General features: G+C 39.0%; 1 protein-coding gene across 5 annotated transcripts; it reads right to left on the bottom strand.

Annotated features, from left to right (window-relative positions):
• Positions 1-562: 562 nt before the first annotated feature.
• Positions 563-9,557, bottom strand: rbm5 (RNA binding motif protein 5). Of its 5 annotated transcripts, none has more exons than XM_027147031.2 (25): positions 9,539-9,557; positions 7,555-7,594; positions 7,273-7,462; positions 6,889-7,044; positions 6,713-6,782; positions 6,009-6,082; positions 5,209-5,292; positions 5,046-5,106; positions 4,723-4,788; positions 4,461-4,621; positions 4,220-4,317; positions 4,040-4,127; positions 3,878-3,946; positions 3,705-3,774; positions 3,340-3,440; positions 3,125-3,257; positions 2,947-3,038; positions 2,676-2,837; positions 2,417-2,557; positions 2,240-2,311; positions 1,972-2,145; positions 1,801-1,875; positions 1,571-1,671; positions 1,090-1,222; positions 563-964 (listed from the first exon to the last, which is right to left on the bottom strand). In XM_027147031.2, the coding sequence occupies exons 2-25, from the start codon at positions 7,569-7,571 to the stop codon at positions 839-841; spliced, it is 2,514 nt and encodes an 837-aa protein (XP_027002832.1). In that variant the 5' UTR covers positions 7,572-7,594; positions 9,539-9,557; the 3' UTR covers positions 563-838. The 5 variants fall into 5 exon arrangements, with proteins under 5 accessions (XP_027002832.1, XP_027002831.1, XP_027002835.1 ...); XM_027147030.2 differs by lacking the exon at positions 9,539-9,557 and adding an exon at positions 8,654-8,813; XM_027147034.2 differs by lacking the exon at positions 9,539-9,557 and adding an exon at positions 8,654-8,813 and having other exon boundaries at positions 1,090-1,219.
• Positions 9,558-10,467: the final 910 nt, after the last annotated feature.

Genomic DNA, 10,467 nt, shown 5'->3' with positions numbered 1-10,467 from the left:
CTTATTAACAGGGCAGGCAGTGCCATCGATCACTCACTAGACATCATAGGCAATCTTTCTGCAGCATTCATAATCTCTGACAATGATATTAGATGAAACAAGGGATAGTTAAACAGAAATCATTGCAGTGATGTCTTTATTTACTGTTATAAATCTGACTTCCAGAGGAATGTGATGGGGAGCATAATGCATATATAAATAAGTGGAAGGAAAAATAAACTCTATTTGTTTTAATAATTTGATAAAATGACATTACTAGCTGTGTCTGTACTAATCACATGAATATTATAGGTTTTCAGTTTAAAGTTTAATTTGTAATTCAATTCTTTTTGGAAATCATAACTAAACTCACCTAAATTTGTACGCAAGTCACAAACTAAACTGTAAATGGGAACGTTCTCACTGTACTGATGAATCCTTTTGTATCAAGTTTTTCCACAATATCGCCCTCTTGTGGTGTAAGAAATTGTGTTAGCCAAATTACAAAGCATATTCTCCCAAATGTAAAAGCTGTAAAGAAAACAAAATATTAAGTAAATAAGACACGAAAGATCTAAAAAAGTAACAGAATTTAACATTTTATTCCTATGTACAAACCCAAAAACAGTGTACAAACTTTACAGTTTTTGAGAACAATGGTCCTCTGCAATGAACAAAACAAAAAAAAATATTCACATGTTTTAAGACACACTATACAAACAAATATAATATTATATACACAACATAAACACACACGCACGCACTCGTCTGTCCAATCCACCATCTATACAGATTCCCCATCCACCCCCTCCGACCATAAAGCAGACAACGCAGTGAAATAACGCCAGGACATAACAGTTCATTCAATTTCAGTGAATCGCGCAAACATAGCTTTCCTTACGGCATCCTTGTAGGTATCTGAAGCCGATAGGGTGTAATTACTGCCTTTGGTGCCCAACCCTGCTCCCTTTGTTCTCATCTGGGCCTGTAGGTTAATGCAAAAAAAAAAAAAAAAAAATTAAATAAACCAAAGAAAAAAATGTAATTAATAAAGCTCCTAGACAGCAACAAAATAAACAACTATATTAAAGCCAGAGCAGACTAACAGACCTCAATAGGTGCTGTGATGCCTTGCTGATTTCTGCCAAGGCCTTTTCCCTCCTTCCAGCCCATAGCCTGCAACATCTTATTGCCAATGTTGTCGCTGTTCAAGCCGTCCTTTGTTGGCTGCTCGTAGTTGCTGCTGAAGAGGTGAAGTGGATTTACTTACAATTCATTATGCTTTGGGCTTACAGCAAGGGTGTCCAATCTTATCCACAAAGGGCACTGATGTGGGTGCAGGTTTTTATACCAATCAAACAGAAGCCACACATTTATAATCAGTTGTTCTTGGCTTTTAGTAAACTCTGGTGTGGATTCTGTTTGGTTGAAAGCGTGAAAACGAAACTGAATACCTGCACCATACCGGCCCTTTCCGGATAAGACTGGACACAGCTGGTTTACAGACATCTATAGTTAAAAAGGAAAATGTATTCCAACAAGCTACAAGTCAATGATCAGTCAGTTATTGTGATCAGGAGTATTAACTTACACCACTGGTGCAGGCTGTGTGAACTTCCTCTTTTTTGGTGCTGGAGGCTCAGGAATGCCATACTTCTCTCTTCTTTCAGCTGCTCTGTCTCTATATTTCATCTGGACACAAAAAATATAATTGATTTATTATAGAATTATAGAATATTTTGCGTATAAAAGAAAACCATCCACTCCAGGGAAAGGGAACATTAGGCTGGGAGGGTTGTATATACAGTCAAGCTCAAAAACCTCAGTCTCTTTCCTCTCCAACTCCTCCAGCTCTGCTTCACTCAACTTGGATCTTCTGTGAACCTCTAGGTTTTGCTAAGGGGGAGAAAATAAATAAATAAATCCCCACAATATAAGAGGTACATTTCTTGCTTATGAGCTCTATGCTGAAACCAATGTGAGTATAGGTACCTTGTGAAGGTCTGAGAGCTGTTGATGGCGGATTAAGGCTTCCTTACTGGGGAACTGTCTCCTGCAGAGCAAGCAGGCAATTTTTTTCCAGTCTGTTAATTTATCGTCTTTTTCCTCACATTCCGGATTTTCTTCAGGCTCGCTGTCTCCACTGTATGCTGCCACAAGTCCCACCTGCAAAATAAAGTCATTCAGGTTACAAAACTAAAAGGACAATTGGTAGTTTAAATAAATATTTTGTAATTGCCCATAAGCCAAAAGAACTAGCCTTTGAAGATGAACTTTCCTCTTCTGTGGTCTTCACTGCCTCTGATACAAGCCTCTCCAAACCAGTAACCTGCTTTAAAAAACAAAAATGCATTTAATTTTTTTATTAAATGTGAGTGAACACACACGTGACGTGCCAAAGTGCATATATTTAGCATGTTTATAATCAGAAGGTTACCTTTTTCTCAAACAGTGTGAAGCCAGCATCTGCTGCTGCTGCCTCTTTCCTCTCTTCCTGGCTGATGGGCTGGAAGCTGCTCCTGAAGTTCTCCTTCTGCTTATTCAGACTCTTAGCCCAACGTTCCATATCCTTTGCAATCTAACATACAAAAACAAGTACTGCAGACTTAGCTGATTATACAAAGACTATGTCATTTCTTCATCAGAAACATCTTCCATTCTTGTTTATTTAAGTAAATTTAAAACACAAAAATAACCTGCTGAGCAGTTTTGCTTTTCGGCTTCTCCTTCTTCTCTTTGCCCTCTTTTGCAGGAGTGGAGGAACTAGAAGCAGTGCCACTGTAGTCAGTTGCAGGCACATAGGCCTGCTTCTCACTGTCCCAGTAAAGGTACTGCTGCGTGTACGAGTTATAGTAGTACTGCAGAACAACAATTACTTTATTAAATCTACTGAACATATGGTCTCTCTACTGCAAAGATAACTTTTAAAAAGGGGGGTGGGGGGGGGGGGAACGCAAGGCAACCTACATGTGTGTTGGGGTCATAATAGAGACTAGTTTGAGGATCATAGTAGTAGCCAGATGACTCATCAAACTGGTAGGTGGAGATATCAGGGGCAGCTGGAAGAGGTACAGAAGTGAGTAAGGAAAACAAACCACTGTGCTGATCAGTCTTCGAGCCAGCTTCAGTGTGTTTTTAGTCTTACAATATTTGGCGTCTAAAGTGGGAGCTGTGGAGGTAGCTGCAGGAGTCGCTGTAGTTGTGGCAGAAATGTCTACTGCAGATGTTGCTGCGGCGGCGATGGTGGCAGCTGCTGTGATGGTTGCAGCCTGCATTGTCTGCAAAAGACAAGACCCACTGTCAAAAACAGGAACACGATACATGTAAAAAAAACAAAAAACAAATGTGGGGCAATATTACCTGTGTGGCTGGCTGGCTGATGATATGGGGTTGATAAACATGAGCACCCTGAGAAATGACCACTGCTCCAGCTGAAGGGAGAACCTTCATTCCAGGAGCCGCTACACCAAAAAAAAAAAAAAAAAAACACACACACAAGAGAGTCAGGCTTAATGTTTGAAAAGTTGCAAAATCCTTAAACCGCTACCCCAAACATTATCAGTATTCTTTAAGATTCCCAAACCCAATCTTGCAAGTGTTAAAATAGGACTACACATGATTAAACCTAGGAATGTTTGAATCTACCTGTAAAAAGTTTTTATTAATCTGAACCAGAAATTCTCTCCACCTTTTGAATTTCTATTTCCAGGCTATAAATGCCTTACCTCCAAGTATGCCATTAGCCTGAGAAGGGTCTGTTGCTCCTGCCTGCTGTTGATAGTGAGCCTGATATTCCTATAACAATATGCACACAAAAACAAAATCAAACAAACAAAATGTGTCTAATACTCTTTAGTAATGGTGGTCATAATTAAAAAGCAAAATGAATTATGCTAACCTGTGAATAAGGCAGATAGCCTTCCTGCAGGTAGCTGTACTCAGATGCTGGTTCCGCACTTTGCTGTGGCTGTTAGATTTAAGAGCACATGAACATGTTTTTGTTTAAGCAGCAGTTGGTATACAATGTTATGGTTGAAACAAAGTTATAAGTTGCATTAACCTGGCTAGAAGACCACTGGGCAGCGGCGATGGCTGTGCTGGCTACAGAGAAAGCACTGATTCGGTTCCCGTCCGGCAATAGCAAGTCCCTACAGACAGCAGTAAATCAGTTCTCCATCCGATTGCGTGTCATCGATAGACATACAAACTACAACAAACAATAAGGGATTGAAGCACATACTTCCGAGCACTCTTGGCATAGTCGACCCCGATGGTCTTCCCATCCAGTTTAAGCGGAGGCTGCAAGCCCTGCAGGATGGTGAGGAGCTGTGATGCCTCCTACAAAAGCAGCAATTAATGTGTGGATGCCATCAACCAATGCAAAGCCTTAATATAAATATGATGCAAAATGACTCCAGAAAATAGTTTCATTTTGTTTTGCATTTGAACAAATTCTGAGGGGTGACTCAACGTCCACATACCAGAGGAGAGGACAGCTGGACAAAGGCAAAACCTCTATTCTGCCCAGTCTGTTTGTCCTTGATAAGGCGGATGTTACTGGGTGACAAATTAGCATATGGTGCCAGGGCTGCCATAATGCCCTCAACAGTAGAGAGGGGAGCAATGTTCCTCAGGATGATTGCTGTAACAGACAATTGGATGCCTGATGACTTGGACACTTGTATGTATTTACATACAGCATTTTATCTAATTTATATGTCTATTAAAAGAAAAAAGTCTTACTGTCTCCATAGTAATCACCACTTGGTTGGGTTTCTGTGCTTCCAGCAGTTACACTGCTTTCTGAATCTGTGGAGAAAACAGAAAATGGCATGCCATCAGTTTCCATAACCACGACAAACAAAAACCCTTACTTATGCTCTCTGACTGGACAGACAACACATTAATCATAGTCTAAAAATTTACATGCTACAATTACCTGAGAAATTGAATATTTATTGCCCAACTATATTTGGCTATCCATATAAACATCTGTCCCTGCCCCTGGTAAACAAAAGATACAAATGGGTACAAGCAACAGATTACCAAGCATAAAAGTTACTTACCTGCTTTAGCAGCACCACATCTAAAACACTTAAGCCTCCTTCGAAAATTGTACAGGCCACACTACAAGCAAACGATCATAGCATTTAATTTTTTACACCTCTGCTATAGTGCTTGAGGTGGCAAATATCACTAGAGAGGTTTGCTGAACACGTTGTAACTTACCGAATTGCAAAGCCAGTCTTCAAACTTGTGCCGTGTGTTACTGTAGTGCATGGCAACAGTCTTGCCCTGTATGGTCAGCAGCTTCTGTGAAAGAAATACAAAACTGGGGTTAGTACCTCATCTATAGATCTTTCCTGATCTCAGCCCATGAACAAGCACTAAAGCAGCCACAAGGGTTTAAGGGAGGATCGCCCAGGAAGACTCAGTGTATGAGTGTAACTGTGGGTGCTTGTGTTCATGCTGTTTGGGACCCGAGTGTCCGGATGGGGCCGGAGCAGAGTGTAAAAGGTAGAGAACCTTGGGACGACGTATAGACACCACACAACGCATTGTAAATGCTCAAAGTCTTTCATCATAAGGAAACTTTGTTTTTCTCCTCAATCACTAGACATATGATAAAACATTCTCTTCAAAACACAAGTCGGTAAAATGTATTGCCTTCTTTAGTCAGAAAAAACAAAACTTTCCTTTCTGCTTAATTATCTTTAAAGATTAACAATATTCCAAGTATATGTATATACATTAGCGAATGCACTTGCATATCAACATATCTAAAATCTTGAGTTTCTATATTAATGCATGACTATAAACATATTAATGCCATTAACCCTATTTGTCACCTCACAAAGTCCATAAAATGCCCCTCTTTAAGTCACACCATGCCTTCGAATAAAGAGGGGAATGGTCCAATGTCCATACTGTTTTCTGGGGTAGCACTTTTTTTTGTTTGTTTTTTTTTTTTTTAAGAAAATTGCATCATTCCCCAGGGTAAAAGCTAGACTTGGTGATTAGGAAGCAACCTGATTGGTCTCCATCCATCGGGTAGCATCTTGCAAGTGATAAAACTCCACGAAGGCGAAACCTCGGCTTATACCTAGAGAGGCATTCAGATATACAGACGGGAGGCGTGTTAGTCTTAATGGTTCAGTCGTATAACATTCACACTCTGTCACAAACTGCTTCATGACCCCCAGCGACCCAGAGAGGTCAATTGGTTGGGAGTGTGCCAGAAAAAATCTTTTGCCATAGCAAGATAATCCTAAAAACAAAATCACATTGCACTAGATTTAAAATTATACTCTGGAACTGAGTGCATCAAATTTGTAAAACTGAACAGACACACAGTTGCATTAACCTCATCATTCTATGCACACAACCTAGAAATATTCTGTTATGCGTGGCTTTATTCCAAATAAAAGTTTACCTCTTAGTGTTGTCACCATCATCAGATAAAACCAGTTCACACATGCTATGATATCCAACCTTAATTTGTCTAAACTATGGAAATTTTGAGTTAACATCACAATCATACTTTCAACTTACCTCAGTGTTTCTTTATACCGGGCTAAAATTATACCGGAATCATTTGATTACAGTAAACAGAGCTTTGAGAATGCAAAGATAAAAAAAAAAATTGCTATGGCAAAAGGCATTTGAGCAGAAGCAGGTTGGCCCATTGGTCACAGGTTTGGCAGAGGAAGGAACCATGGTACACCAGCCTCACCTGTTCTCTTTTTCATTAACCGCACATCCATTGGCTGTGGCCCCTCCAACTGGTCTATGGCTGCTCGAATCTGAGCAAGTGAAATAAAAATAAAAATTAAACCTTAGCAATAGAAATGAAAAAAAATCACATTATACAACATTTTAGGACTTGTCTTTTCACATATAGGCACTTACATCTGTCTCTGTGATGTTCACTGGCAGACCACGAAGCATAATGGTCTTGCTCTCCTTTTCATCAGCTGGGTCTCCCCTGTAGTCATGCTCAGAATAATCACCATCTGAGTGGTGACCTTCATCAGAACAGTCACTGATGCGCCGCTTCCTGCCTCGCTAGAAGTACGAATATATGTAAAAGGAACTTTTTTTTTGTTTATGTTCTGTAAAGCTGTTTTGAAACAATGTCTATTGTAAAAAGCGCTATACAAATAAACTTGAATTGAACATAAAATTCAAAAAGACATAAATTAAAGCTAAAGAAACTGAAAACAAAATATATGCTTGGTCGAAGTTATATATTTTATTGCACATACAGCCTTGCAAAACATAAGAACAACAAACCTCAGGGCTGTCTCGGCTCCAATAGCGATCGCTACGATCCCCTCGGTCTCCATCGTAGCGATCACTACGCCGATCGTCATTCCAACGGTGAGAGTCATATCCACGATCATCACGATCTCGACGGTCTCGTCTGTCGTCATCCCGTGACTGCTCTGAACCGTACCTGCCGCTTCGCTCTGTACGGCTAACCCTAAACCATCATTATCACAGCAGCATTAAGTAATGTAACAAATCTTAAGGTTTTGTTTGCTATGGAGTTCATAGCAACTGACCAAGACTCACCTTTTATCTGCACCCATCTCCGTGTCACCTAATGAGAGGCCTGCCAAAAGGGGGGGGGGGGGGGAATAGATATTAATAAAAAATAACAAAAAATATTATGCAGTGATCCGCCAGTGTGTTATGCTGATATTTTGACATCAGAGCAACAGGTTCAATGTTGTGTAAAATGCTGTCAGCAAGTACTACATGCAAGTACTACATTTGACAGCCAGACAGATCTACAAAGTAAAGATATCGTTAAACAATATCTCCCCATACTAATACCTCTTAGTTGTAGAACAACTTCGTATTTGTTTTTTTTTAATCTACAGAATCATCACATCCTTAATGAGACTGGATATTTCCCATGATACCCGAGAATGCAGTCAGTTTCACAAACGTGGTTCACACTCTGAATCGTTACTTCTAGATTTTTAAGCCTCGTTGTATGTTTTAACGTAATAAAATCGTGACTCCAACACTTTCATGTGTACTTATAATCAACATATTCCGCATAATAACATTAAAGCCTTCTTGGCTACAAAAACACGCAAAAGTTAAACACATTCCCAGGTTGTAAAGCTGAAAGAGCTTTAAGATCAATTAAAGTCGGCTCGCTTAAAAACAGCAGCTCGCTAATCTGTGCTAAACTCCATCATCCAGTGACGGACTCCTACTGTTCAGTGGCCTGCAGGAATGGGGCTTATAGATGAAAAACAGTTTGGTTTAATTATAACCGCAACAGTATTTAAAAAAAAACAAACAAACAAAAAAAACAACAACCAAAAACTACTTTTCACCTCCAAGGGGAGTTTATTTCAATCGATACAACACAAATGACGAACTATGTCACGCAGCCATACAAACAAATCCAGGCTTTTTTTTTTGTTTGTTTTATTTTTCACAACAATTAATCATAGAAATCTTTTAGCGCAACACTAAACCAATGTAAATAGTTGTAACTTTAGGTAAAGGTACTAGTTATGTAGCTAGCATAGCGGCTAAGCTGTGCTATCTAACGCGTCACTAAAATGGACCCTAACAACAGAACCTGAAGTCTGAACGCGCTCGAATTTTCCCTATACGCACAAAAAAAGTCTGTTGCACAACATCAACTTACCAGCTAAAGTGTAATAAGAGGTTAATTTACACCCAAAGGTAAGGTCGACAAGTTAAACGTGTCTTCGTGAAAACCTGAAAACGACCGTCTTCTTTCTGTCGACCGCATCAGCACCTAAAATGGTTCTACTACAACCTTCTCTTTCCCAGAATGCTTTGAGAAATAAAGCCGCCAGTGGCATTATGGGTATTGGAGTTCTTAAGTATTCAGGAAGTTTTACAAATTTCATTGCAATTCTTCAGCGGAAAGTGTTGAAAGAACTCCAGCGGAAAGTTATTTTTTATTCTGTCTCCGCGGTCTTAACTGATCGATTGAGCGATGTAGATTTCTACAACAATTATAACGACGATGCCATAAACGTTTGTTGTAGTCCTAGATTGCGGAAGTGACGCATGTCGTGTGGCAACCGATAGTTCCTAACAACGAATAGCTCCAACACTTCACCCTGATCAAGTGTTTCTCAAACACACTCGATGGAAAAGTTCGTGACTGTTCTTTTTGAAATTCGAATGCGTTACATGGTCTCCTATGAATCTAGTTGTGTGTTCTTTTATATAGGTATCATTAGTTAATGTTTATGTTTAGCTAGCATTAGCAACACTACACTAGTTAAAATAACCAGATGTCAGTTTGAACTCAAGCTGAGAACATCAAATTGAAAGCATTTATTGGTGTTCATTAACATAGAAATTTGTAGTTTCCATACCCCACCAACAATAACCCAAATATGTATTGTACAAGTTTTGTTTTTGTTTTTTGTTGGACAAATTTTGCATGGGTTTGCATTCATTCATTTTTCACTTATTGTACATGTGAATGTCTTCATATAATAGCATTAGGATGTGAGTAAGTTTCATAGAAGCACAGAAGAATTTGCACACGTACCATTCGCGATGGTGCGATCATGGCAGCCATAGTGCTTCACTCTCCAGTTTACACTAAAACAAAGTTATTGTATGCACAAGCATACTTGTCAATAAAGCTCATTCTGATTCTGATACTGATACTGTAAATGTACTATGTGAGCAGTCCCCTACCCTTCAACATTACACATAGAAAACTGATTTGTGCTGCTTCACCATCACTACAGAAATCATGGTACTATAAATGTAGTTAAAGTAGTAATCAATGCACGTTTTGTGTCTGGAACCATTGAAAGCTACATGAACCTCATGATTGTGTTGAGACGAGGATGACACTGACCCTTCGGATGAAAGCAACTCAGAGGTGATTCAATCCTGAGTTCAATAAAGAAAAGTTTTCATATAACCGATCATTAAGAAATCCATATATATCTTGGCATACATAGCCGTTTAGAATACTAGCCGTATAAGAAGGCATGAGTAATTCTATTCAGCTTCACTTTGTTGATGCTCACAAGTTTAACATTTGTGTGCTTTGTGCTTTTACTGCGAATAGTATTTCTGTTTTTTAAGCTGTACCTGTTCTGATTTCCATCTTCATCTGCCCCTTCTGTTTTGGCTACTTTGATTTTGTCAATAACCACAACATTATATATATTGCAAATATTAGCAATATTTTGTGTATATTTCACAAGCATTTTGGTACGGGGCTTTTTTTTTTTTTTTTTTTTTTAGGAAAAAAAAAGTTTAGGAAAGAGAATTGTCTTTTGCTTGTATGTTATTTTTTTGTATTTGTTTTTTTTTTGATCAGGTAAAATGTTCAAAATTAACATTGATCCATGTGCCTGGTGTTATCTACTGCAACTCACAATGTCTGTGTACTCCAAAATTCACCACTCACTACTATGGCTACTGCTTGTCTCAACTAATCCTTGACTGGTACACTTGACT

The sequence above is a fragment of the Tachysurus fulvidraco genome, chromosome 5 (assembly GCF_022655615.1).
Source record: "Tachysurus fulvidraco isolate hzauxx_2018 chromosome 5, HZAU_PFXX_2.0, whole genome shotgun sequence".
Classification (NCBI taxonomy): domain Eukaryota; kingdom Metazoa; phylum Chordata; class Actinopteri; order Siluriformes; family Bagridae; genus Tachysurus; species Tachysurus fulvidraco.
The sequence above is the reverse complement of the archived record's forward strand: the minus strand, read 5'-3'. Positions and strand labels throughout refer to the sequence as shown.